The sequence below is a fragment of the Canis lupus genome, chromosome 18, assembly GCF_003254725.2.
Source record: "Canis lupus dingo isolate Sandy chromosome 18, ASM325472v2, whole genome shotgun sequence".
Classification (NCBI taxonomy): domain Eukaryota; kingdom Metazoa; phylum Chordata; class Mammalia; order Carnivora; family Canidae; genus Canis; species Canis lupus.
In genome coordinates this window covers 41,627,676-41,651,814 of record NC_064260.1, presented here as the reverse complement: position 1 = coordinate 41,651,814, position 24,139 = coordinate 41,627,676, and the positions used below count along the sequence as shown (strand labels likewise).

The 24,139-nt window shown below is 47.3% G+C and overlaps 1 protein-coding gene across 1 annotated transcript in view; it reads left to right on the top strand.

The window, feature by feature from the left end:
- The first annotated feature begins 4,488 nt into the window (after positions 1 to 4,488).
- PTPRJ (protein tyrosine phosphatase receptor type J) overlaps positions 4,489 to 24,139 on the top strand; it is a 162,876-nt gene continuing 143,225 nt past the window's right edge. The window contains exon 1 of the mRNA XM_049096282.1: positions 4,489 to 4,979. Coding sequence (XP_048952239.1) covers positions 4,524 to 4,979 — 456 coding nt within the window. The 5' untranslated portion in view covers positions 4,489 to 4,523. The remainder of the gene's footprint in view (positions 4,980 to 24,139) is intronic.

Here is a 24,139-nt window from a genome sequence, read left to right as displayed (position 1 = left end):
TTTCACAAGCCTGGAAGGACCCAGCTGCCAAGAAGCCCTGGGACGCTGGGCCTCTTGCTCACTCTTCTCTTGTCTTTACACCTCTCAACCCTTTTCTTTGTTTGAGGGGATGTTTCTGCTTCAGGCTTGACTGCCTCCTGCCCCCTGCCTGCCACTCCTGGTATTCATGCAGAAGTCATTCTCAAGCCCTGGACAAAAGTTCCTTGTCCCCTAGGCTCCAAGCCTCCTTGTCACACACTCCCCGTACTTTTCAGGTACGTAAGACTCTGAGTCCTGGGAATCAGAGTCTGTCCTGCCAGAACATAAAGGAACCTTGATTCAGGACTTCAGAGCTGGGAGTGGAGAAGTCAGTGGGGTGATGCCGAGGGGTACCTAAACTTGGGGAAAAGCTGGGGGCTCTTGAGAGAAATAGCTGTTTCTGGGCTCCCTGACCTGAGGTGATACGATAGGCTTTCTTTCTGGCCCTGAAAATCTGTCACATGCAACTGTTTTGTTTCCTATCTCAGCACCACACTCACGTGTGCGTGCGCACGCGCACACACACACACACACGAGAAAAGAATTAGGAAAATGCTTCATGTTGTAAGTGCTTGAAGTCAGAAGCAAGAAAGGCATTGCCAAGGCACTTCCTGGCTTGGTGCATGCGCAGGTGATGAAGGCACTGTTTAGGGAGGAACTGAGGTCTGGTGGACAAACATGGAGTTCTAACCACAGCCCAGTTATTAGTCCACAGGAAACATCCTGTTACTATTATAAAGATGAAGTGCTACTTCTTTTTTTTTTTTTTTTTTTTTGAAGAACTTTCTAAAAGTCTTCCTTTCCATTCTGATTCAGCTCAAGTCTGTGAGGCAGGAAGGTCTCAGGGCAGCCATGCCTGCAACATTAGCTAATCAGACTCCCAAGAAACATTCCATTCTGCTTAGGAGGGCTTTGGAGAAGGGTTTGCTCATGGTGGCTTTTAAAATAAACTGAGGGTTGCCAGGCTGAATGGACTCCCTGAGGGGCTAGTGACCTGGTTCCAGGCTGGTGCCCAGCAGGCTTGCCTCCTGGTGGGATGGTGAATGTATCATTAAACATGATTGGCTTTGCCTGTGCCCCATTCTTTGTGGCTGAAATAGGAAGTCTTGTAGCCTCTATTTCTTCCCATTTAAAATTGGAGAAACTGAGGTGCAGGAGAGTAATAATAATCGTAACAACCAACTCATAGAACACTTCATATTAGCTTATCTGTAAGCGGCAAGGGGAGGGGCATCGTGGCATAGTGGCAGGATAGATTTGGTTTCAGATCCTGGTTTTGCCACTCTGAAGCTGTGTGACCTTGTACAAGTAACTAAACCTTTCTGAGACTCCATTTCCTGGTTCGTAAAGCATTGATAATGATACCGATTCTGCAGGATTGTTGTAAGGAGTAGATATGATGGCTGCAAGGTACCTAGAGTAGTGCCTGGAACCTACGAGTTACCTGATCAGTGGTCTTTTTTTTTTTTTTTTTAAGATTTTTATTTATTTATTCATGAGAGACAGAGAGAGAGAGACAGAGAGAGACAGAGAGAGGGAGGCAGAGACACAGGCTGAGGGAGAAGCAGGCTACACGCCCAGAGCCCAACACGGGCCTTGATCCTGGGACTCCAGGATCATGCCCTGGGCCGAAGGCAGGCGCCAAACCTCTGAGCCACCCAGGGATCCCTGTGGTCTTTATTACACAATGCAGGCCAGCCATAGGATAAGTAGTGTCTTCCAACACTGCTTGACAGCAAGAATTACCCAAGGAACTGGTTAAAAACAGACTCCCAGGCCTCATCCCCTGCAGTCTATGGAGAGGCGTGGACTCTCTAGTCTAACAAGTCACTGGGTGATTCCTAGCAGGCGGTTTTGGAACACATCCAGGAACCCTCTAGTCCAACCTCTTAGTTTGGCTTTTTTGTCCTCTCTGCACCTGGCCCCATATTCAGTAAAACTTTCGCTTTTGCTTGATGGTGGACATGATTAAAAGGTCAACTATCATTATATATTCTCAAAGAGAATATGCCTTGAACATTATTGCACAGTAGATTTATGCTTGCAAAGCTATTTGCAAATGGAATTTGGTGTGTGTGTGTGAATAGAGAACAGGCATATATCTAATACCTTACTTTGCTATTTAAAGGAATGCATTCAACTAAATAAATATTATTTGAGTGACTCTCATATGCCGGGGATATAAGACGCAGGCCCTATCTTCAAGGGGCTACTTAGAGTCCTTTGAGGAAGATGGTCAGATAAACAGGCACTTACAACATTGTGGTTACATAAGGTTAGCACAGGAGCTGTGAGAGCATGGAAGGGGAAGTGCACTGGACTCGGGGTTGGGGCATCTGGGAAGTTCTAGGGGAAGTGACATCTGAAGGCGACACCTATACACTAGAATCTAGTCTCAAATCCTTTTGCAAAGTGAATGATCCTTCCTTAATTTATCCATGTGGAAAAATAAAGTTCCACATCATGGTAACCCTGGATACATTTATACAACCACACAGCTGCACAAATAGTGAGTTCCTGCTATGGGCAAGGCACAGAGTGAAGAGTTGCAGGGCAGCGAGGGCAACAAAGGCCCAATCCCTGCCCTCAGGGAGTTAACCCCACACCTCCTCAGGATTGACTTCGTTTCTCATAGAGGTCATTCAACCAGTGTGATTGTTGATGACTCAACAGGTAGTTTATTATTCAGGTCTTTTTAAAATTTATTTTTATTTTTATTATTCAGGTCTTAATTCCCTTTACTGAAAAGACTGTTTATTCTCTTTCATCATCATGTAGTAGGGAAATCCAGTTCCAACCAGCACTTAAACTCGCCCAAGAGAAAACCCAAGTGCACTTTGGAGTTCACAGCACTGCTTGCAGATCCAAGCCATGAAGCTGGGGAGGCCGGGATGGATCTTTAGGGTCCGTAGGGTCTGCATCTGGGGCAGCCCGCAGACCTGGCAGGTTCTATGGTAAGCCAAGCTTTCCTTCTCTCTGGGCCTCGTGGACACTAATGCCTTTCAAACCCCCTGTCTCTGCCCCAAGAAGGGAAAGAGGCAGGGAGGAACAGAATTCCTTGTGAATTATGAAAATTACATCACGCTTAAACAAAAGATAGCAAGGTGTTTCAGCCAGGAGATGAAGTCCCCACACGTTCTGTGCTTGTTTGTGTGTATGGTCTGGTAGGAGCTGCTTAGACCTTTAAAGTGAAGGTGTGTTGCCATCTTGCAGATGGGCACCCTAAGGTCCAAGAGGGGCCTGGCAGCAGTGTTGGACCCCTGGTGGTTTGCCACCCCTAAGCTCATCTTTCAAAATCTCACCTGAATACCACTCTCCCTGCCTCCCGCCCCCCACAACCTCCCATTCCCTGCTTCTCAAAAGAACAAGCCTAAAGCATCTGCCTTCTGGTTTTTGCCAAGTTGCTCCCACTTCCTGAGACCCTGCCCCCCTCTATCTGCCTGGTGAAATTCAACCCATCCTTCAAAGCCCAGCTCAGGTGTCACCTCTCCTCCTGGTTGGAATTCATCTCTCCCTCCCCGGCGCTCCTTGGCTTGCCTCTTTCTCTCCTTACTTCTCCTAGGACAACTGGCTTAGCCTCCCAGATCCTGTTTTCTCCTTTGTGCGTGGGCACAGTAGTAGTAGTAACATCTACATTTGTCTCCATCCCCTCCCAGCTCGTGGTCTTCGATGATATGACGAAAGCTGCCAGAGGAGCGGACGCTTGCCGAGGCCCATTGTGTGTCCGGCCCGGCTTTCAGAGCTTTCTGCCCATTATCTCGTGTAGTTGTCAGTCGCGCCTCTCTCGCCGGTACTAGTATTATCTTCACTCCGCAGAAGGGGAGGCCCAGAGAGGGGAAATGCCCCCTCCGAGGTCACACAGCGCGGATGCCCAGCAGAGCCAGGTTTACCGTATGCCAGAGGGGGGTCCCGATCGCGACCCCTGCGCTCGTTCCTGCGGAGGGATGGGGGCGGGGAGCACACCGCGCACAGCGCGTCTCCTACGGTTTGGGGGTTCATTTACCCCCAAGCACACCCACCCGCCGGGTCACGCGGGCCTTCGCGGGGTCGTCGTCCATACGCAGGCCCGGCTGCGCCCGCGGCAGGGATCTCGGCCAACACCTAGTGAGCCCAACGCCGGGCCAGGCGGCGGAGCCGAGCCGGGGACGCTCGTACCGAGGGGTTCCGGCGCTGGAGCCGCCGAGCCGGTGCCGGGTCCGAGTCCCGAGTCCCAGGAATGCGGGAGGGCTGGGCGGAGCGGGCGGGCACGGCGGGGGCGCTTCCTCTGCCCGCCCGAGGGGAGCCGCCAGGGCGCGCGCTGGGCGCGCCCCCGCCCCCTCCCCGCCCGGCCGGCCCGCGGGGAGGGGGCGGGGGCGGGGGCGGGGGCCGTAGCGGGAGGGCGGCGAGGGGCCGCGGAGCTCGGCAGCCGCCGGGCCGGCCGGGCGGGAGGAAGCGATGAATATTCAGAGGGGGAGGGGAAGGGAGGGGGCCGGGCGCTCGCCGCGGCTCCCTGCAGCCCGAGCCGCATGACGCGCGGAGGAGGCAGCGGGAGCCGCCGGAGCCGCCGGAGCCGCCGGAGCCGGGATCGGGGCGCCGCGCGCCGGGGGTGGGCGCCGCTCGCTCCGCCCCGCGAAGCCCCTGCGCGCTCAGGGACGCGTCCCCCCCGCGGCAGCCGCGCCAGGCTCCGCGCTGTGGCCGCCGCCGCCGCCGCCGCCGCTGCCATGTCCCCGGGGAAGCCCGGGGCGGGCGGAGCGGGGACTAGGCGGACGGGCTGGGGGAGGAGGCGGAGGAGGCGGCGGCTGGAGGCGGCGACGCGGGCGCCCGGGCTGGGGCGCACGGCGGGGCCCGGCTCGCGCGTCCCGGGCACGTTCCAGGGCGCGCGGGGCATGAAGCGGGCGGCGCGGGAGGCGCGGCCGCCTCCGCGCTCGCCGGGGCTGCGCTGGGCGCTGCCGCCGCTGCTGCTGCTGTTGCGCCTGGGCCAGGTGAGCGGCTGGGTGGGCCCGGGCTCGGGCCCGGGCGGGCGCGGGCGCGGGCGCGGGGGCGGGCGCGGGGGGCATCCCCTGCACCTGCCCGGGTGTGCCGGGCCGCCGGGGTGCGGGGGAGGTGGCGGGGGCCCGAGAGCCGCGAGCCCCCTTCGCCGCAACCCCGCCGGCCTGGCGCGGGCCCCGGGGGGCGCGGGGCGGGATCCGGGGTGCGGGGGCCCGGGGCCTCCGGGCGGCTGCCCCCGCGCGGGCTGCGGGCCCCCTCGGGCCCGGCCCTCCTCGGAGCTGGCCACGTCTGGCCGGCGCGGGCCCGGCTAGTCCGCCCGCGGCGGCCGGAGGGGGCGTGTTGGCCAAGGGCTCGCGTCGCGGAGCGCGGCCGACCTCCGACCCGGCCTGCGGGGGCCCGAGGGGCCGGGCCGAAGGCAGCCGGGGCAGGCCGGGCGCGGGGCCCCCGGGCCGAGGGCACCGCTCCTGGGGGAAGTCCCCAGCCCCGCAGAGGTGGCCACTCGCCAGCGTTCGGCGAGGCGACCGTCCCCTCCCCTCCCCTCCCCTCCCCTCCCCTCCCCGCCCCTCCCCGGAGGAGCCGCTGGCTTCCCTGCGCGTTCATTTCGTGCTTTGTGGGCGCAGGCTCTCCCGCTCGGCGCCCTGCCCTGGTTGCTAGCTCGGCTTTCAGATCCGCTGTGCCTGGCGTTTGGGCGACAGACCTTTCTGAAAGCGCCGGTCCCCCTTCACGGTGTCCCCGTGCGGGGGGTGAGGCAGGGCAGCTGGGAGATGTCCCCGTGTCACCGATGGGGACCTTGAAGGGGAGGAGGGAGAGAGCAGAGTCACCCAGGAGCGAGGCAGGCGGCGTCGTCCTCGCAGCCTTCTCGCAGCCTGCTGGGGTCTTGCACCCGCCCCGTGGAAAGTGGCCTGCTGATGCCTGTGTTGTGCATGTTGTTAATGAAGACCTTGCTTGTTTTATGCAAACAGCAGCTCTAAGGAGGTGATGTTGGAAGCCTGGGAAATGAGTTATTGGCTGAGGATGGAACCTGGTTTCAGGAGAAACTTTTCAGGGCACGAATACAGGATTGTCTGAGAGCAGTAACATCAGCCTTCGAGCAGCAAAGAAGCCCGGCAGGCAGGATGAGAAGGGAGCTGGGGCCTGGGGGCTGCAGTAACTGTCAGCACCCAAGGAGTTGCTCTGGGTGCTGACACCCCTGCCCGGTTTTCTTCAGTAGACTTTGGAAGGCAATGTGACCTCCCCCTGCAGAGAATGCTGGGTTAGGTATATCAGAAGACTAGCTCTAGGGCCAGGCTTCAAGGCTGGACCTGCTCTTCAGTTTCTCATACCCTCTTTAACAGCATTGGGAGGGTGGGCTGACACCACCTTCCCTCAAGAATTGTTTGAGGAGCTTCCACTGGCCAGTGTCTGAAAGAGCTTTGTAAACATTAAAAGGTGTCCAGATGGGGTTACATTAAGGCGCAGTATGTATGCACTGTTTTCTCCCTGTCCCTGTAAGGATATTCATGGAGAGCAGTCTATGAGATTAAAAAAAAAAAAAAAAAAAAAAGGCCTCATAATTGAAGATCTCTTGTCCCAAAGTTTATACTAAAATATTTGATCCTCATTTATTTTTAGTTCAATTTGACACACATATATTTCTTATTATATTATGTTTTTACTTCGTCCATCGTGGTTGCTAGCTAGGCTTTCAATCAGTGAAAAAATGTCTGGGATAAATTGATTGCTTGCCCAAACCTTCCTTATATTTCAGTAGCAAATTGCTGCTCTGTGCTTGTCTTCTATTCAGTTATTTCCTTCCTCTCTAATGTGTTCTGTGGAAACTCAAGGGGACTCTTTTTATTTCTCGTTTTGGGATACATTATAAAATAGGAAATCTAAAAGGCTCTCTGAGAAAACATTTTCAAAATCCACAGTGGACAGTTCATTTCAATAGTGGATATTTCAGGGAATTTTTGAGCTAGGCCTGTCTTCCAAGATATTTCATTTTTTAAGGTGAGAATATTGAGGCCTGTTCATCAGGCTGAAGTCACCTGGCAAGACAGTAGAGGAGCTGAGGCTGGAACCTATGTTGCCTCCCTCTGCATAGCATTTTCATGATGCTTTGTCTTTTTTCTTCTTTTGCCATGTTTTCACTTTGATGTTACTTTTAACTGTAGGCACAGCCCCCTCCTCACCGTGTACTCCCAAAACTGCGGGTGCAAATTGAAAATTTTCAAAATGGAGACGTATTTGAAATTGGAAGTCAGATTTGAGATTTCTAGAGTTTGTGCAATTAGGAAATGTGGGTGAAGATACCAGACTATACCTCCCTAACATTTGATTGGTTTTCTGAAGCTTGGATACTATGTATGTGTGTGTCTTAAATGGAATCAACTGTAGCAGGTTAAAAAAAATGGACAAGTCACAGAAAAGACACAACACTGTGAGGGAATTCATGAGGATGGGTGTGGAAGCTGGAAAGCAGAGATGCTGGAAGATTCAGTGCTTAGTAGGGCCGGAAACGCCATGTTTGACCCTGGCATCTCATTCCCCTTCTCCAGGACAGGAAGGATGGTCAGAGATGATTCCAGCATGAGGACTGTGCTAGTTGCAATGTCTGACTCCACCCATTGTCATAGCATTTTTTGCACACTAATTTTGGTTTATGTGTATGTTTTAGGCAATGTGACCGAGCAGCAGTCCTGTCCTCCTGGCCCCCCCTTGCCTCTTTTTCTTGGAAAATACAGTCCTGACAGATTCTTTTAAGAAATAGCTTCATAGCGGGCTGCTTTAAAATGGGGGTGGTGGTGGTGGAAAAAGCTGGTGACTGATAGCTGTCTTGTTGGTCTTACAGTATTTTGGATTTGCTTTTTCTTTGCCTTCTTGTTTCCTGGGGGATAATAACCGTTTGTGTCTGTGATCTATAATAGCTAATCCTTGGGTCTCCTTACCTACCTGCTTCACCCAGACTACAAAAAATATTTTGACTCCTCTTTAAATTGCTTGTTAAATTCTCAGATGGGTGACTTTAAATATTTTTGTTTTGCTTCAGAACAACAACGGAAAAACCAAATGATTATGCTTTGTTGGCAGACAGTTTAAGAAAACAGAGCAGACTGGTTTACGGTTAGACTGTGACTTTGAGTTGATTTCAAGTTGAGCCCTACGACGAAGAACAACCACGGGTCCCCAAGCTTTCCCGAGGGGAGAGAATCCTGGCTCCCGAGTGAGCAATTTCGGTCAGCAAAGAGGTTATTTAGCTCCTAAAAGTAATTTTTGCTTGGGGCTGAGGCCGAGGTAGAGTTGCTGAGTGACTGAAGCCCTGGGTTCAGCCAGCACATTGTCTGCAATTACTGCTTCATCCATTCGCTGCTTGGCCAGGGGAATTTATTTTGAGTGCAGGCTAAGAGGCAATTTTCTGTGTATTTCCTTTTGAGCCTTACGCTGCTGGTAATATTATAATTAGTAGCTAACATTATCTGTGGCAGGTACTGAGCTAAGGGTTTGACCACACCATCTCCTTTGACCATTTCAGAAATGCTGAAAGGTCAGTGCTGTTATGTTCCCATTTTATTTGATAGAAAACTGAGGTTCCAGCCTCCCCAACGATTCATAACTAGTATGTGGTCGAGTCGGGTCTGATACCTTCCGTCCCTGTTTACTGTCCCGTGCTGCACAAAATCATGTAGGTTAGAGAAAATCTTCAGTCTGCAAGTAAGAGATGAGGTGGTGAAGAGCAGGCTTGTGGGTTCTGAACCCCAGTGGGGCAGGGAGGTTATTTATTTATTTATTTATTTATTTATTTATTTATTTATTTATTTATTTTTGCATTTATTCTGTGAAGAATTTACTCCTGGGCCATAAGTTTTGTTTCTTCAGTTTCTTCTGGGATATCTTTTTCTTCTGTGCAACCTCCTCTTCTGGTTTAGGAATAATATGCTCTTCTTCAGTAAGAATCATCTCGATGTGGCAGGGAGAGCTCATGTATAGGTTAATCCAGCCACGAGCCCTGTAAGTTCTACGTCACATCTTGGGGACATTGTTTACCTGGATGTGCTCAATGACCAGAGACTCTACATCTAAACCCTTAAGTTCAGCATTACTCTGCATTTTTAAGCATGTGCACCGACCCTGTGTCCAGCCCCACTGTTTGGCCTGTGCACACCTACCAACTCCACCATTGTAGCTTCTCTGCATCCTGTGCTCTATAGGATTTGCTCCATTTGTGACACGGGCAACCCAGGTAACTCTTTCCTGCTCCTATGGCTTTGGGGGCCTGAGTCTTACTGGAGACAGGGTCCAGAGTGGAAAGGCATGGGTTCAGGTCCTCGCTCTGCCACTTAGTAGCTGCATAAACTTGGGCAAGTCCCTTAACCTCTGTGACTTCTCATTTCCTTATCTGGAAAATGGGACCAACACTTCCTGCTTCACTCGGCTGTTGAGAGGATCAAATGTGATACAGAAGAGGAACTGCCATATAAAATCTAAGGCACGATTCTAAGGTGTGGCCGCTGCTGTTATTGGGGGAGAAGAAGTGGTGCTTCATATCATTAGTTCATCCACCAAATACTTAGCAAGCATTGCTCACAGAGTGGCACCTGCGGGCATGCAAGATGAACTCATGCAAGATGAACGTCACAAAACGTTTTTTTTTTTTTTTTTTGATGTTAAGAATTATTTATTTTAGGGGTGTTAGTAAAAAAAAACAAAACAGTAAGTTGTCTATCATGTGCATGATTTTAAGGTAGAGTGAGGTTAAATGTAGTGTCATGGTATATAAATTTGTGTTTAATAAAAGGTTGATCCAAAGGAAAATATTGGGTAAATAATTATGAAAGAATGATACGGTCATGGCAAACTCGTCAAGGTGAAAGAGTGCTTAAGTTTGGGACATCCTGGGGACATAGCAGGCAGCCTGCCTTTGTGATTTCCAGACCTTGGGAGTGAGATGTTGCTCTGACCACCCCGAGCTAACCAGTCACAGTTGTGATACAGGCTGTGTGTGTGATGTCCTTCTTGTCCACCTCCTTCCCCCTCCCAGAGATGAGTGGGGCCAGAGGGTCTCTAAGTCAAGGTCCCTGGCAGCGGCAGGTATCACAGACTTTTGTTACCACCTCCTATGGCTTCCTAGTGGCTTTTCTGGTGACCCCTCAGAGGACAGGAGCTGTAGGAAATTTGTTATTACTTCCTTATTAGTGATAGCTGTAGTTATCTTATTGTCTTGGAATTTTCATGGCATGTAAATGCCTGGGTGGGGAGGGCTGGTGGGACTGAGACAGTGGATTAGGGGGCATTTTGAAAGCGAAGTAGTGTCAGCTCCCACAGAAGGTCTAATTTTAAACATGCAAATAATTTTCAGTTCCACTTTTCCTTCTTCCTGTTGGAGAAAAGCTGTACCCTGTTGCCATTTCTGAGTCTCCAGCAGACAATGTCGCCATTATGCTCCAAACTATCTCCTTTTCCAGGGAAGGGATAGGTGGTGGTTTTCTGGGTGCCTGTGCTGGGCCCCAGGCCAGTGTTATTTCATGGCTTCTGGGTAAATAAGTGAGTGAATATTAAAACTTAGCACTGGGATGCCTAGGTGGCTCAGTGGTTGAGTGTCTGTCTTCGGCTCAGGGCGTGATTCCAGGGTCCTGGGTTCGAGTTCTGCATTGGGCTCCCTTGCAGGGAGCCTGCTTCTCTGTTTGCCTATGTCTCTGCCTCTGTGTGTCTCTCATGAATAAATAAATAAAAACTTAAAAAAAAAACCCAACAAAACAAAACAAAACAAAACCTTAGCACCAGTGTGGAGTCAATAACACAGTTCTTAATCTTAATCTTTTTGGGGTGGGGAGGTGAGTATAAGACCCTTACAGAGTATGTGAAAGGGAAGCATCCTGTCCCCACAAGAAAAGCACATATTTACAACTCTGTATCCAATTTCAGGGGTTTTACAGACTCTTTGAAACAGCCTATGATTCTCAGGTTAAAAACCCTCCAATCTAAAACTGTATGTTAGAAAAATATCAATTTTCTTCAAAGGCAATAGCTGTGGGTATCCTTGTTTCCTTACAGGAAGAAAAATGTTTCTTTATAATGTATACAAGTATCTATATTCATCTTTTAAAGAAGTTATATTGAAGAAAACTGTATGTGTACATTGTAGTCTATTTACCTTTTTGGTTTACTTTGTTATTTTAGAGATTATCTAATACCTGTACATACAGCTTTAACTCATTTTTTTTTTTTTTTAATGACTGCCTAGGATTCTGATGTGTGAATTTACCGTGATTTATTTGACCATTCCGCTATCACTGGGGACTTTAAATGTTCTTAGTGTCTCCCCCACACCAGCCTTTTACAAATCATGCTTCAGAGAATGTCTTTGGTGCATATTTCTTGTCACTTTCACAAGGATATCCGTAAGATAAATTTCTCATTTTAGGATTGCTGCTTTAGAGGGTACATGCATTTAAAATTTGATAGCTATTGTTAATTTGTTCTCCAGAAACATTGCCCCAGTTTGTGCCTGTACCGACCCACAAGTTTGAGAACTGAGGATTGTTGAATTTTTATTTTTTTAAAGGTTAAAAACATTTTTTTGGGGGGCAGCCTGGGTGGCTCAGCGGTTTAGCGCCGCCTTCAGCCCCGGGCCTGATCCTGGGGACCTGGGATCGAGTTCTGGGTCAGGCTCCCTGCATGGAGCCTGCTTCTCCCTCTGTCTGTGTCTCTACCTCTCTCTCTCTCTCTCTCTCTCTCTGTGTATCTCTCATGAATAAATAAGTAAAATCTTAAAAAAAAAATTTTTTTAAAGTAACTTCTACACCCAGTGTGGGGCTCAAACTTAGAACCCAGAGATTAAGAGTTGTATGCTCTACCGACTGAGCCGTCCAGGTGCCCTAAGGATTATTAAATTTTTAAATGTGTGCTAGTCTGAGAGGTGAAAAATTGTATCCTGTTATTTTTATTTATATCTTTGAGTTAGTTGAATATTTTTTCTTATGTTTTGGACCACCTGCATGCCTTCTTTCCTTCCTCTCTTTTCTTTACCTTTTTTTATTAACCTCCCTCTCATTAAAAAAAAAAAAAAAGATTGCCATTTTGTTATTGATTTGTCTAAGTTCTTTCTTTCTTTCTTTCTTTTTTTTTTTGTCTAACCTCTTTGGAAATTAAAGAAGTTAGTCCCTTGGCTCTCATTTGTGTTAGAAATATGTATATTTTCTTATTTATTTATTTATTTATTTATTTATTTATTTATTTATTTATTTAAAATATTTAATTTATTTATTCATGAGAGACACAGAGGCAGAGACACAGGCAGAGGGAGAAGCAGGCTCCCTGCAGGGAGCCCAATGCAGGACTCGATCCTGGGACCCCAGGATCACGCCCTGGGCCAAAAGCAGATGCTCAACCGCTGAGCCATCCAGGGATCCGCTTTTCTAACTATTTTAGATGTGGCCCTGTTCTTTAGGGATTCAGAGATAAGTAAGATCCCTGGATGGTGGGGAGAGTATACAGTTTGGAACCAGACTGCCTAGTTGGAACCCTGGCTCTCCCACCTAGCTAGCTGTGATCTTGGGCAGGTGCCTTAACCTTTCTGATCCTTAGTGTTTACATTTCTAAAATCCTAATAATAATAGTAGTACTTCTCACACAGGGTAGTGGGATAAGTTGAGATTTCATTATGTTAAAGTTCCTTGTAAGTAGATACAGAAATATAAGGACAATATTTAATAAAATATTCCATTTACTCAAGAGTTAGATTTTAAAGTTAGGGCACAAGGCTATAATTATTATTTGTCAAAAATTGTGCTGCAGAATCTTTTAAATTGGATTTAAGAGGTTAAATCCACAATAGAATGTGTACATATACACATATACATATATATGTATTAAAATGTATAATATGGAACGGTGTAGGCTTCCCTGATGGCACAATTTCAGTTACATATTTTGGGATGCTTGGGTGGCTCATTCGGTTAAGTGTCTGACTCTTGGTTTCAGCTCAGGTCATGTTCTCAGGGTTGTGAGATCAAGCCCTGTGTCGGGCTCCACTCTCAACTGGGAGTCTGCTTGAGATTCTCTCTCTCCCTCTCCCTCTGCCCCTTCTCTGCTTACACGGTTTCTCTCTCAAATAAATAAATCTTAAAAAAATTACATTTCTTGTTGGACAGCAAATATAATTGAGTTAATATAGGTTAAATGACTATGAGCTCTGACTAAAGAGTGGCCAATGTGGTCTTGGCCCCAAAAGAGTATAGGAATATCTACTATGTCTCTTAAAAAACAGAGTTCTCCTTGCATTGACTTGAGTATTTCTCTTTATTTTGTGACTTGGCCAGCTCTGACTGCGGCTGCCTTCTGTCTCTGGGTGCATTTTCTGTAGGGCCAAGAGGAGTAATTTAATGCCACCCACTGAAAGGAAAGACATAAACCTTCGTTCTAATTGCAGGAGATGGGAAACCAAGGGAATCTGTCCCCACCATGCCACTCGTTTCTATGGCAGCAAGGTGATCCTGCGTTTCCGGCTCCTGACCAAAGGGTTACCTTCTTTTCATGTCCTGTGTCACGGGGATTCTTCGTTCCCCACTGACAGTGGCCCATGCTGGTGGTCCTGTTCCCAAGCCCAGAGATGGGGATCGCTGCGGGGAGGTGGTTGTGGGTGTGGAGGGAACCTGCTGCTCAGAGCTTTGAGCACTGGCTTGGAGCCAGGCAGACCTGACTCCTCTAACAGTTCTAATGCTCTGAGCTTCACTTGTTCTCATCTGGAAAATGGGGACAACAAAAATATGGACTAAATGCATCCACACAACAAGTTCTTAGCATGAAATAAACCTTCAAAAGATGCTGGCTGTTGTCTTATTTGGCTCTTATTTGTCTGGGGGTACTGGCATAAATTAGCACTTCAAAAGATTTTAAAAATCTTGTTTACCTTATAAGCTGTAAAGCCCTTCAGCATATATGAGCTCACAACATTCCTATGAATTTGTCATTGTCATTCCCATTTCAGATTTGGCTCCATCTGTCTCTAAGTGACTTGTCCAATTCAGGCATCACCTGTTTTTTGCACATAGCGTAGCCTCATTGTAAAAAGTAATTGAATTTAGAATCAGAGTACAAGAGGCACATTGGGCAGGTGAGTCCTGTCATGTGACTCATACATACTTTTAGGTCAAACCACATGAAATACTGGTCCTTTGAATATTGGCACTCATACACGGTTCCACCTAATATGATCCAGAGCACGTGCGAAGTTTGGCAAACCAAAACATAGATATATCTGCTGGAAAGTGGTCTGTTTAAAACCCTGGGCCATAAAACCAATTTAGTGTTATGAGCTGTGTTAAAAAAATGACAGACCAGAAATTTTCAGGGTTTACTGCATGTAGAAAGGGTCAGTGTTGCAGCATGAAATTTGTTTCAGTTACATACACTTTGTGCATATGTGTGCTGAAGTGCACAGAAAACTAATTTCTTATTGTGGCTTTAGGCATTGTCAAAAAACCTGGAAGCTGCTATTATAGGCAATTGAGTGGCGGAAGATGTGGGGGAGGGGTAGAGGTGGCTTTTGTTTTCAGAGACAGTGGAAAAGCAGTGTAAAGTCCCCAATTATGCACTGTAAGTGCCCCCGTGTGTAGCTGAACACTCTCACAGTGGCTGGTGCAGGAGGGACCAGGTTTCAGGGAGATCCCTAGGAAGGGAGCGGGTCCGCTGAAAGCTGAGGAGGCCTGCTCTTAAGTAGCTGCCCTTCTGGAAACTTCAGAGGGGCCACATCTGAAGAACAGCTCTGTAGAACAAGCTATTGGCTATGGTTTGTGTTCTTTGGTTAATGGGTTAGAGCAAATGCTTCCTGCCTACCCTGTCCTGTACTCTGAGAACTTGGGAGCAGATTTCAGGGGGTCTGAGGTTCTGAGGGATCAGCCATCTGATGAGGAGTGAGGGACTCACCCTTGGCCCTGCCTGGCCTCACAGCCCAGAATTTTTACCTCCAGGTTGTGATACCCTCGCTCTACTCATACCGATTGGCAGGGGACTCATGCTTATCCTTTGGGGGCCCTTAGACCCCAGTTGGCTGGAGGATTCTGATCCAGAGTTGGTTGATTTAATTCCTGTGTGAGTCAGTTTAGGCTTTTTTTTTTTTTTTTTTTTTTTTAATAATAAAAGAGAGAGAGAGAGAAACAGAGAAACATAGATAAAGAAGAAAGCAAAATTACCTGTAGTCTCCACTCCCCTAAACTATTTTGATCATGATTTTTCTTATTTATGTATTATTTCCTTCCTTCCTTCCTTCCTTCCTTCCTTCCTTCCTTCCTTCCTTCCTTCCTTCCTTCCTTCCTTCCTTCCTTCCTTCTTTCTTCCTTCTTCCCTCTCCCTCCCTTCTTTACTTCCCATCCATCCATCCATCCATCCATCCATCCATCCATCTTAAAATAGGATTACCTGCTACACACATTTTGTAACTTACATTTTTCGTGTGTGTGTGTGTGTGTATTACAATTGGGGGTGGGGGGCAAATGTATCCCTGGGGGTACCTCAGAAAGCTGCAGTGTGAACATGAGGCTTTTTCCTGGAGAGCCACTGTTACCAAGTGGGAAGTATTTTGAAATATTCTTTGGAAACAAACAAATATGGACATACTATAGATTAGATACCAAATTTGCATCCAGAATGTTTTCAGCAAATACAGGAGACCACAAAGAAATCTCCAGTTTCTGGGGATGTGAGTTCACTCTCCTGTCTATACTTGGGGGCAGTTTGTGGCAGTATGTGGAGTAGTGATAATATGTTGCAAACATTTTCCCTTGCCAGTAGATGTTCTTTTCTTGGCTACCTTTTAGCTGTTGTATTCTACTGTGCTATACTGTCCCTTATCTTGTTTCTCCTGTGATTAATCTTCTAGTTTGTTTTTGACATTTTTCTGCACTATGAACACTATTCAAATGACTCTGTGATTCAGTCTCTGAACACATCCCTGATGATAATCTTCAGATAAATCGAGATTGTAGAAATAACAATAGGTACCATAGATTGAATATTGATTATGAAGTATCGACAGTGCTTTTTTATGTATTAACTTGTGTAATCCTATGATGTAGGTACAGGGAAGGAAACTGAGGCCCAGAGAATTGTAATCTGGTCTATGGCCATATACCTCAACCAGCTGGTTGTGGGCTTCTTTGAGGGCACAAGAGTGGAGCCAGACAGGATTGCCTACATGCGTTGGGGCATGTTTGAGTCTCCTGGAAGGACAGTTGGACTTGAGGGCTGTTTTCAATGTAGGAGGGCCATCTTCTGTGGGATGGGTGCTGCCCAGAGTTATGACATAGCAGAAGTAAATTACTTCCCAAAGCCACGAAAGATAAGAATATCTTTGGTATGGATTTTAGATTCTGGAACCATATGTGATAAAGACTTCCTGAAACTTTGTGGCTTTGGCCCCAATCAAATGAATGATATCATGGTATCTTTGGAGTCTTGGTCTTCCTGTGTGGATGAGTTAAAGTTTCATAGAGCTTGAACTTGGGCGTGGATGATGTGACCTCAGAGCATCCTGTAAGAAGAGGAGCATGGCCTTTGGTATCAGCAGAGGCATTGATCCAAATCCACACTCTTTTCCTGCACCATGTGACCCTGCTGTCTGGGTCCTTAAGCTTCTTGGAATCTGTTGTGTCATTTGGAAAGCGGTAATGATTGCCAGGCCATGAGTTATTAGTGTTCAGCGAGGGAAGGTGTATAAGGCACCCAGTCCAGTTTGTAGCACTTAGTCTACCCCCAATTTAACCCTCTTTATTAACACCATCTCCTGACTTTGGGGCAGCAGTTCCCATGTTCCTGAGGTTTGAGGAGACCTTCTCTGAAGGTGTTCAACTTTTGTGAGCCTTGATGCCTGGGAGTATTATCTAAAGTGGGCACCAAATCCCACTGCATGAAGAGGAGTTATACGGGATGTAGGCGTGAGAGCTCTTCCTTAAGACACGTTGGCCTGTCTGAAGATGCTCTCCTATACTCTGAATCATAACTCTCTAGAAGAGAATGATGTTAGTTAAGGTAGAGCTGGAGATCGAGAGACAGAGAGAGAGAGAGCGCGCAAGAGAAGGAGAGAGGGAGATATCCTATACAACCAACCAAAGCCAGACTTCCCTGGAGGAGAATAATGGTCTTGCTTGCCATTTCTCCCTGCTGGTGAGGCCATCCCACCAGGAATTCTTTTCTAAGCACTAACCACATCTTTCATCTCTAGCACTCACCAGCCTAGCTCATCTCTCTTCCATTGCTATACACCTGCTACATAATATAGCTTGGCCTCACCATCAGATACTTATCTGACTTCATGCCTCAACCTGTGTCTCACACTCATCTCATCTTGCAAACCACTCTCCCCAAAACCTCCTCTTCCTTTGTTTTCTGGTCTTGCATTCTCATTAGAGTTTAGACTCGATACTGAAATTATTTTCATAGCTCACAGACCTGGGCTTCTATGGTCTATGAAAGCAGTGATAACCTCTGGTTTGGCTTCCTGGTATCTGGCTACTGGGAATCTGTTCCTATGATAGTGGATATCAGACAGCATGAAGTCACCTTTGTTGATAGTCTTACTCTGGACTTGTTCGTGGGACTGAGTGGCAGTATCGTGCAGTGGTTAAAACCTAGGGCTTTGGAGCCAGATGCCTGGTGGGGAATTCCTTATTTCACTTTGACCCTGTTAGAACCTTTCTGTGCCTCAGTTTTCTTGACTATAAAATATGATGATATGACTTAGCTCTAGGGTTGTTATAGGAAGTACATAAAGTTTGTATCACAAAGAATTATTCAGCACAAGTGTAAATCAATTGAAGAAGAGGAAGAGGAACATAGATGTACTGGGGTAGGGGGTAAGACTCAGCCCCTCAGCCTCTTTCTGACCATGAACTTTGCCACCAGTCTTGATTTCTTTTGGAAGCTGTGCATGCAGCACTTAGCCTCTGCTCTCTCCTGGAATCTGGCATTTTGGCTTTGTAACTTGTCTAATAGTGTGGTTGGGGTGAGTGGGGACTTCTTTGCCTTCAGAATAGGGTTTTCTATGTCAGCACTATTGGTGCTTGGGGCCCCTTAATTCATTGTTTTGGGGACTGTCCTGGGCACTGTAGGATGTTTAGTGGCATCACTGCCTCTGCTAGATGCACCCCTTCTCCCAACACACACACTTGTAGTAGTGAAAATTTTCTCCAGGTATCGCCAACTGTCTCATGAGGGTGAATGTGTCCTGGTTGAGAACCGCTGCTTTGGGCAATGCCTGTGTTGAAGTAAAGGTACAGGTTGCCTGTGCCTGGTGGTCTCAGCAGCAGGGACTGGCTGGCTGTCCTTCCAATTCCATGCGATCCTGTTGGTAACTGACTTCCTCTTCCAGTGAGACGGTAGGGATGAACTAACCAGAGCTTTTCTAGATGTGCCAAATGGCCAGGTCTCAAAAGGCGATTCACATCTGATTCCCTGCTTGTTCGGGGAGTACTTTTTAGGGATACTGTGGGAGAGTGAGCACTGTGCAAGGAGTCTTGGCACTTGGGTGTTGATTCCAATGCACCATTTCTCCCTGTGTCCTCAGCCTCAGTTTCCTCTCTGCAAAATGGGGATAATAGACATTACTCCCATCCTCTCCAGGGTGAGAAAGGAAGCCAGTGTGAATATGGTATGCGTGCTGCTGGGGATGTGAGGTTGAGGGAAAGGCTCAAATGTGCCAAGTTCCACACAAGAGATAGACCCAGTCAAAGGGAGATCCCATTACAAAGAGATTCACTGCCAAGTTCCCCCTCCTGCCAGCTCCCTGGAGCAATTTGCAGCTTTTAGAGTGTTTAGAGGCCCCAGGGCATAAACCTAGAGATAATGCTGTCCGAGCCAGAGCCAGAGAGACCCGCAGGAATGAGGCAGGAGGAGAAACCCACTTAAACTTCTGCAGTCATGCTGGCCGGTCAGCTGCGAGGAGGGTTGGCTTTCAGGAAATGCGACGTGCACACAACTTTTTGGGGAAAACATCACTTTGGGAAGCCAGTAAAGTCCTCCCAACTCTGTGTTGGTCAGACCTGGTCTGGACACACTGTTGCCTGGGGCTCCATTTTCTTTTACCCAGATTCCAGCCAGTTATTCTGAGATGTGCACTGCGCTGTCATGCACTGTGTGCCGGGCCCTCATTTCACCCTCACGGTGACCGGTGATTGTGTCTGTTCTAGAGAGGAGGTTACAAAGGGACTTGCCCAGAGCTAGGGATGCAGCTGCTCCATGATCTTGCTTCTGTTGCTTTGGGATCAACAGCAACATATTGCTTTCAAAGGCCTGAATTTTCTCATGTGCCAAATGGAGAAAATAAACACCTCAGGGATTTGTGATCAAGATTCCACAAAAAAAAGTATGGGGAGCCCCCCAGCATGGTGCCTGGCATACAGAGAGTGTCCTATACGGGGGCAGCTATCCCTGATAGCACAGGACACCTGCTTTGATGATTTTTTTCCGGAACAACACTGGCTTACCCTGATCTGTCCTGTGGTCTATAGGGCCGGAAAATGTTTGGGGGTGCAGCTGCCTGGGGCGGATGTCACCTGAGCAGGACAAAGAGTCTGAGAGTCAGGAAGTAAAGCAAAACCTGCCCTCAGGGATGGAACGTGTGATCTCACAGTCTGGCCTCCAACCAGCTGAGCTCATGGCCATGCAACTTGGTAGTTAATCATTACCGGTAAGAAGATAAAAAGGATCGTTGCCTCCAAGAAATGCCAGAGTGAGAAAGGACCTCTGGGACATTAGGCCAGGGAGGACAAATGGGTTCCAGTTTGTTGAGAGTGGCTGCTTGGGGTCCTGCATAGAAGGGAGTGTCCAACCACAGGAGATGGCCTTGCTCAGCAGGAGAGGGTGCTGGGATCAACTGGCAATGTCTGCCCTGGCCTGGAGAAAGGCGAGGGGTGGTGTACATGCTTAAGACTGGCTCACTGGAGGGTCACTTCGAGAGTCATAAAACCACAAAAATCTCTTTTGGGAAAGATCTTTTAAGGGTGTCCGATTCTTGAAATTCATCTCTGGGAAATTGAGTTTTGCTTGGTTGTCCTTGGTGAGCAGGAACTTGCTATGCCCAAAAGGCAACACATTGTGTCTTTGGGCACTTCTCCTGGTCAGCACCTACACCCCTGAGGGGAGGGGGAAGAAGGCCTTAGAAGCCCCTCTAAGTGGGCCCTTCCCAACCATGGCTCCACCTGGGGAGCTTTTAGGAAATATTGATTGGAGGTCCGCACTCTTGAGTAGTGGGATTTGAGTATCCCCAGCATTGTTCATTATTGTTTTTCTTCTCAAATTCCTTACATGATGTTAATGTGTAGCCTGGACTGAGAACTCCTGAGACCTTTTTTTTTTTTTTTTTTTTGCTTTGTTTTTTTTTTGTTTGGAAACAGGCCCAGAAGAGGCACGATTATCTGGAGTTATGGAGGATTGGCAGCACAAGGACAGGGAAACCCAGAGAGAAGGACCCTTTATGAAGCACCAGCCCCTTTTGAGGCTCTTTAACTTTCACACCAAGACTCTTCTTGTCCCACAAAGTCACGTTATTCCACTGCTTGAAGCCCTCTGTGGTTTCGTGTCACACTTACCAACCCAGGTGGTAGCCAGCAAGGCCTTGAACCTCAGCTCTGGTTGTGAGCAGACCCCTCCCTCCCCTCTGACCTCATCTCATCCACCCACCCCATCTTATCCTCCTCTTGCCCCACTCCTGTCACCGTCATGCTGTGGACATGGGACCTGCCCTGTGGGCTCCCTCACAGGCACTTGGTGTGGCTGTCCCCACATCCTTCTGGCTGTTCCTCTGGTCCTGGCTCAGACCTCTCTCTTCCAGGATCCTACCTTGTTTCCTCTGTCCTTATTGCTGCCCGAAACTCATTATTTCACTGTTCTATTTGCTCCCTGCCCTGGAATCTGAACTTCAGGAGGTGAGGACCTGTCTGTGTGGTTCTCTGCTCTGTCCTTCATACTTGGACTAGAGCCTGTCTCACAAAGATGTTTGTTGAAGGCTTGGATTGAAAGAGTGACCCTGACCCAAAGCTAGTATTTTCCCCAAGTTACAACTACAGAATTCAGGTTTATTACCTTCTAGTTCTATATTTCCAGTTATAATCTTTTTATCTTTTGCCATGATAGCCCAATGTGTGTGTGTGTGTGTGTGTGTGTGTGTGTGTGTGTGTGAAAATCATAGTAATCCTTGGAAAACCCTAGTGAAAAGAATATAGATGTACAGATTTTTTTTAAGTTATCTCTATGCCCAGTGTAGGGCTTGAACTCAGGACCCCAAGATTGCCAGTTGCATGCTCTACTGACTGAGCCAGCCAGGTTCGCCCAAAAGAACACAGATTTTGAAGTCCTTTGGACTTGTGTTTAAGTCCCAGCACTGCCTCTTACTAGCTATGTGATATTGGGAATTTTCTGAATCTCTCTGAGGCCCAGTTTTTTTTCCTTTTCCTTTTTCCTTTTTCCTCTTTCTTTTTCTTTCTTTCTTTCTTTCTTTCTTTCTTTCTTTCTTTCTTTCTTTCTTTCTTTCTTTCTTTCTTTCTTTCTTTTAAAATATTTTATTTACTTATTTATGAGAGACATACAGAGAGAGGCAGAGACATAGGCAGAGGGAGAAGCAGGCTCCTGGGGGGAGCCCAGTGTGGGACTCAATCCTAGAACCTGGGGATCATGACCTGAGCCAAAGGCAGACTCTCAACCACTGAGCCACCCAGGGGCCCCAAGGCCTGGTTTTTCTTGTCTGCAAAATGGAATCGTGATACTGATGATTAGCAGAGACTGAATGCTTCTCATGTGCTAAGTGCTTTATGTGTTTCCACTGAGTGAGTCCTCCGAACCACCTGATGAAGTGGTTCTCTTTTCTTTTTTATTTTATAGGAGACAAAAATGAGGTTCAGAAAGGTTAAGCATCCAGCCTGAGGTCACATAGCTAATGAATCAAGGAGCCAGGTTCAAGTTTTGGCAAGTTGGTTCCAGAATCAGGCTGTTAGGAATTTATGAAATCGTGCCCTAGTGGCCCCAGAACAGGTGGTGGTGCAGAGATGCTCAGGAAACATTAGTTACCCCTCCCCCTTGGTCTTTACTCCTACAATGACATTTAACTTATCATTTTGTTTTCAAGTTGGTGACAAAAGTACCCATTTCCTGTGTGCTGGAGGTGCTCACTTCCAGACACAGTTTCTGTTGATGGGACCTCAGGGTGTACATTTTGCAGGCCCCGAGAGGTGTGCACGGTGTGTTGGGCCCTGGCATTCACAGGGTGTGGGTGAACAAGTGCATTTTCCCATTTACAACATTTCTGCCTCAAATACCTAGCAAGTGCCACGTTTAGTAACACAGTGAAAACAATAATTCTTGGTCCTGGTGCCTCAGCTCATCAACCCTTCATTTTCTGTGCCTGGTTACCTGTGGTGAGGAGGGGGCAGAGGGCTTTGCTGGCCTGTGATCCTTAAATTGGAGGTGTAGATCTGTGACTGGGACAGGCCTGGGTTGGGTGTCACCTTGCTGAGGCATTTTCTGGCTGGAAATGCCCTGTTTGGATAAACAGAAGAGTGAGTGGACAACACTATAGTTCCAGTGGCTGCTTTTTTTGGGAACAGGCAGGCCTCAGTATTGTTGCGAGATGAAGCAGTTTCGAAATGCATTTGTTTTTATTTTTTAAATTTTTTTCTTAATTATATAAGAGTGGTATAACAAGATTAAAAGGAATTTAGGAGCTGGAGAAAGGGAGGAAAAAGCCACATATCCCCCCTCATCACAGAACTGTAATTTTAAAGTAGTTACAGCTATGATTTATGCCAGGTGGCTTGTTATCTAAATTAATTGTGATCACAGAGCAGGGACTGTTTCAGATCCTTTAATGCCAAACAGCTAAACCGTTTTTTTCCACGGTGATACACGGATGATATGAATATAATTTTGAGTAGCCGCAGGATGCTGCATGGAGTGGATGTGCTGTAATCCACTTACCCTTTTCCTATTTAGATGTTCAAGCAGAAACCAATTTTTCACTATTACAAGTAGTGCAGGGATGAATCTTTTCATGCATATAGCTTTTTTTTATGAAACGGAAATTATTTCTCTAGATTAATTCCCAGGCATCTTTGTAATCTTTGACGCCATTCGCCAAATGACTTTCCAAAAGGAGCCTGTTCCTCACACTGCCATGAGAATGTATGAGCTTGCCTGTTTCATTGTGCCCACACTGGCACTGGGTATTATCAGTTTTTAAAAACAGATTTAAAATTTGATATTTGCATTTGCAGACATGCCAACGGGGCTGTGGAGTGGCTGCCTGGCACTGCTTTTTGACTGTGTGTGACTCACATAAAATATGTTTTGCAGGGTGGCCTGGGTGGCTTGGCAGTTTAGTGTCTGCCTTCAGCTCGGGCTCTGATCCTGGAGTCCTGGGATCAAGTCCCATGTCGGGCTCCCTGCATGGAGCCTGCTTCTCCCTCTGCCTGTGTCTCTGCCTCGCTCTCTCTCTCTGTGTCTCTCATGAATAAATAAATAAAATCTTAAAAAAAAAAAAACCTGTTTTGTGTGATCTTAAAAAAATTCATTAATATATTTTTTTTTTTTTTTAATGGTGAGGGAAAACGTCAAGTCACTATGCTTTGTACTATGGTCTGCACTTGCTTATTGGTACCTAGAAAAACTCTGAGTAGCTGGGCTGAATTGTGTATTCTTACTTACTTTACTGTAAAATCAATCAGGTATATTTTTTTTTCTTTCTTTTTTTAAATTTTTTTTTTTATTTATTTATGATAGTCACACAGAGAGAGAGAGGCAGAGACATAGGCAAAGGGAGAAGCAGGCTCCATGCACCGGGAGCCCGATGTGGGATTCGATCCCGGGTCTCCAGGATCGCGCCCTGGGCCAAAGGCAGGCGCTAAACCACTGCGCCACCCAGGGATCCCTCTTTCTTTTTTTTCTAAGTGGGCTCTCCACTCAACGTGGAGCCCAGTGTGTGGCTAGAACTCAGAACCCTGAGATCAAGACCTGGGCTGAGATCAAGAGTCAGATGCTTAACCAACTGAGCTACTCAGGTGCCCCTATTTATTTCATTTTTAGAGCTAATTTTCGAGGTGTCTGCTCTCCCATAGGTAGCTTTAAACTCAAATTACGTGGTGGTTAGATTGACATTTGTAGAATGAAAATTATGGAATACCTACTAGATATC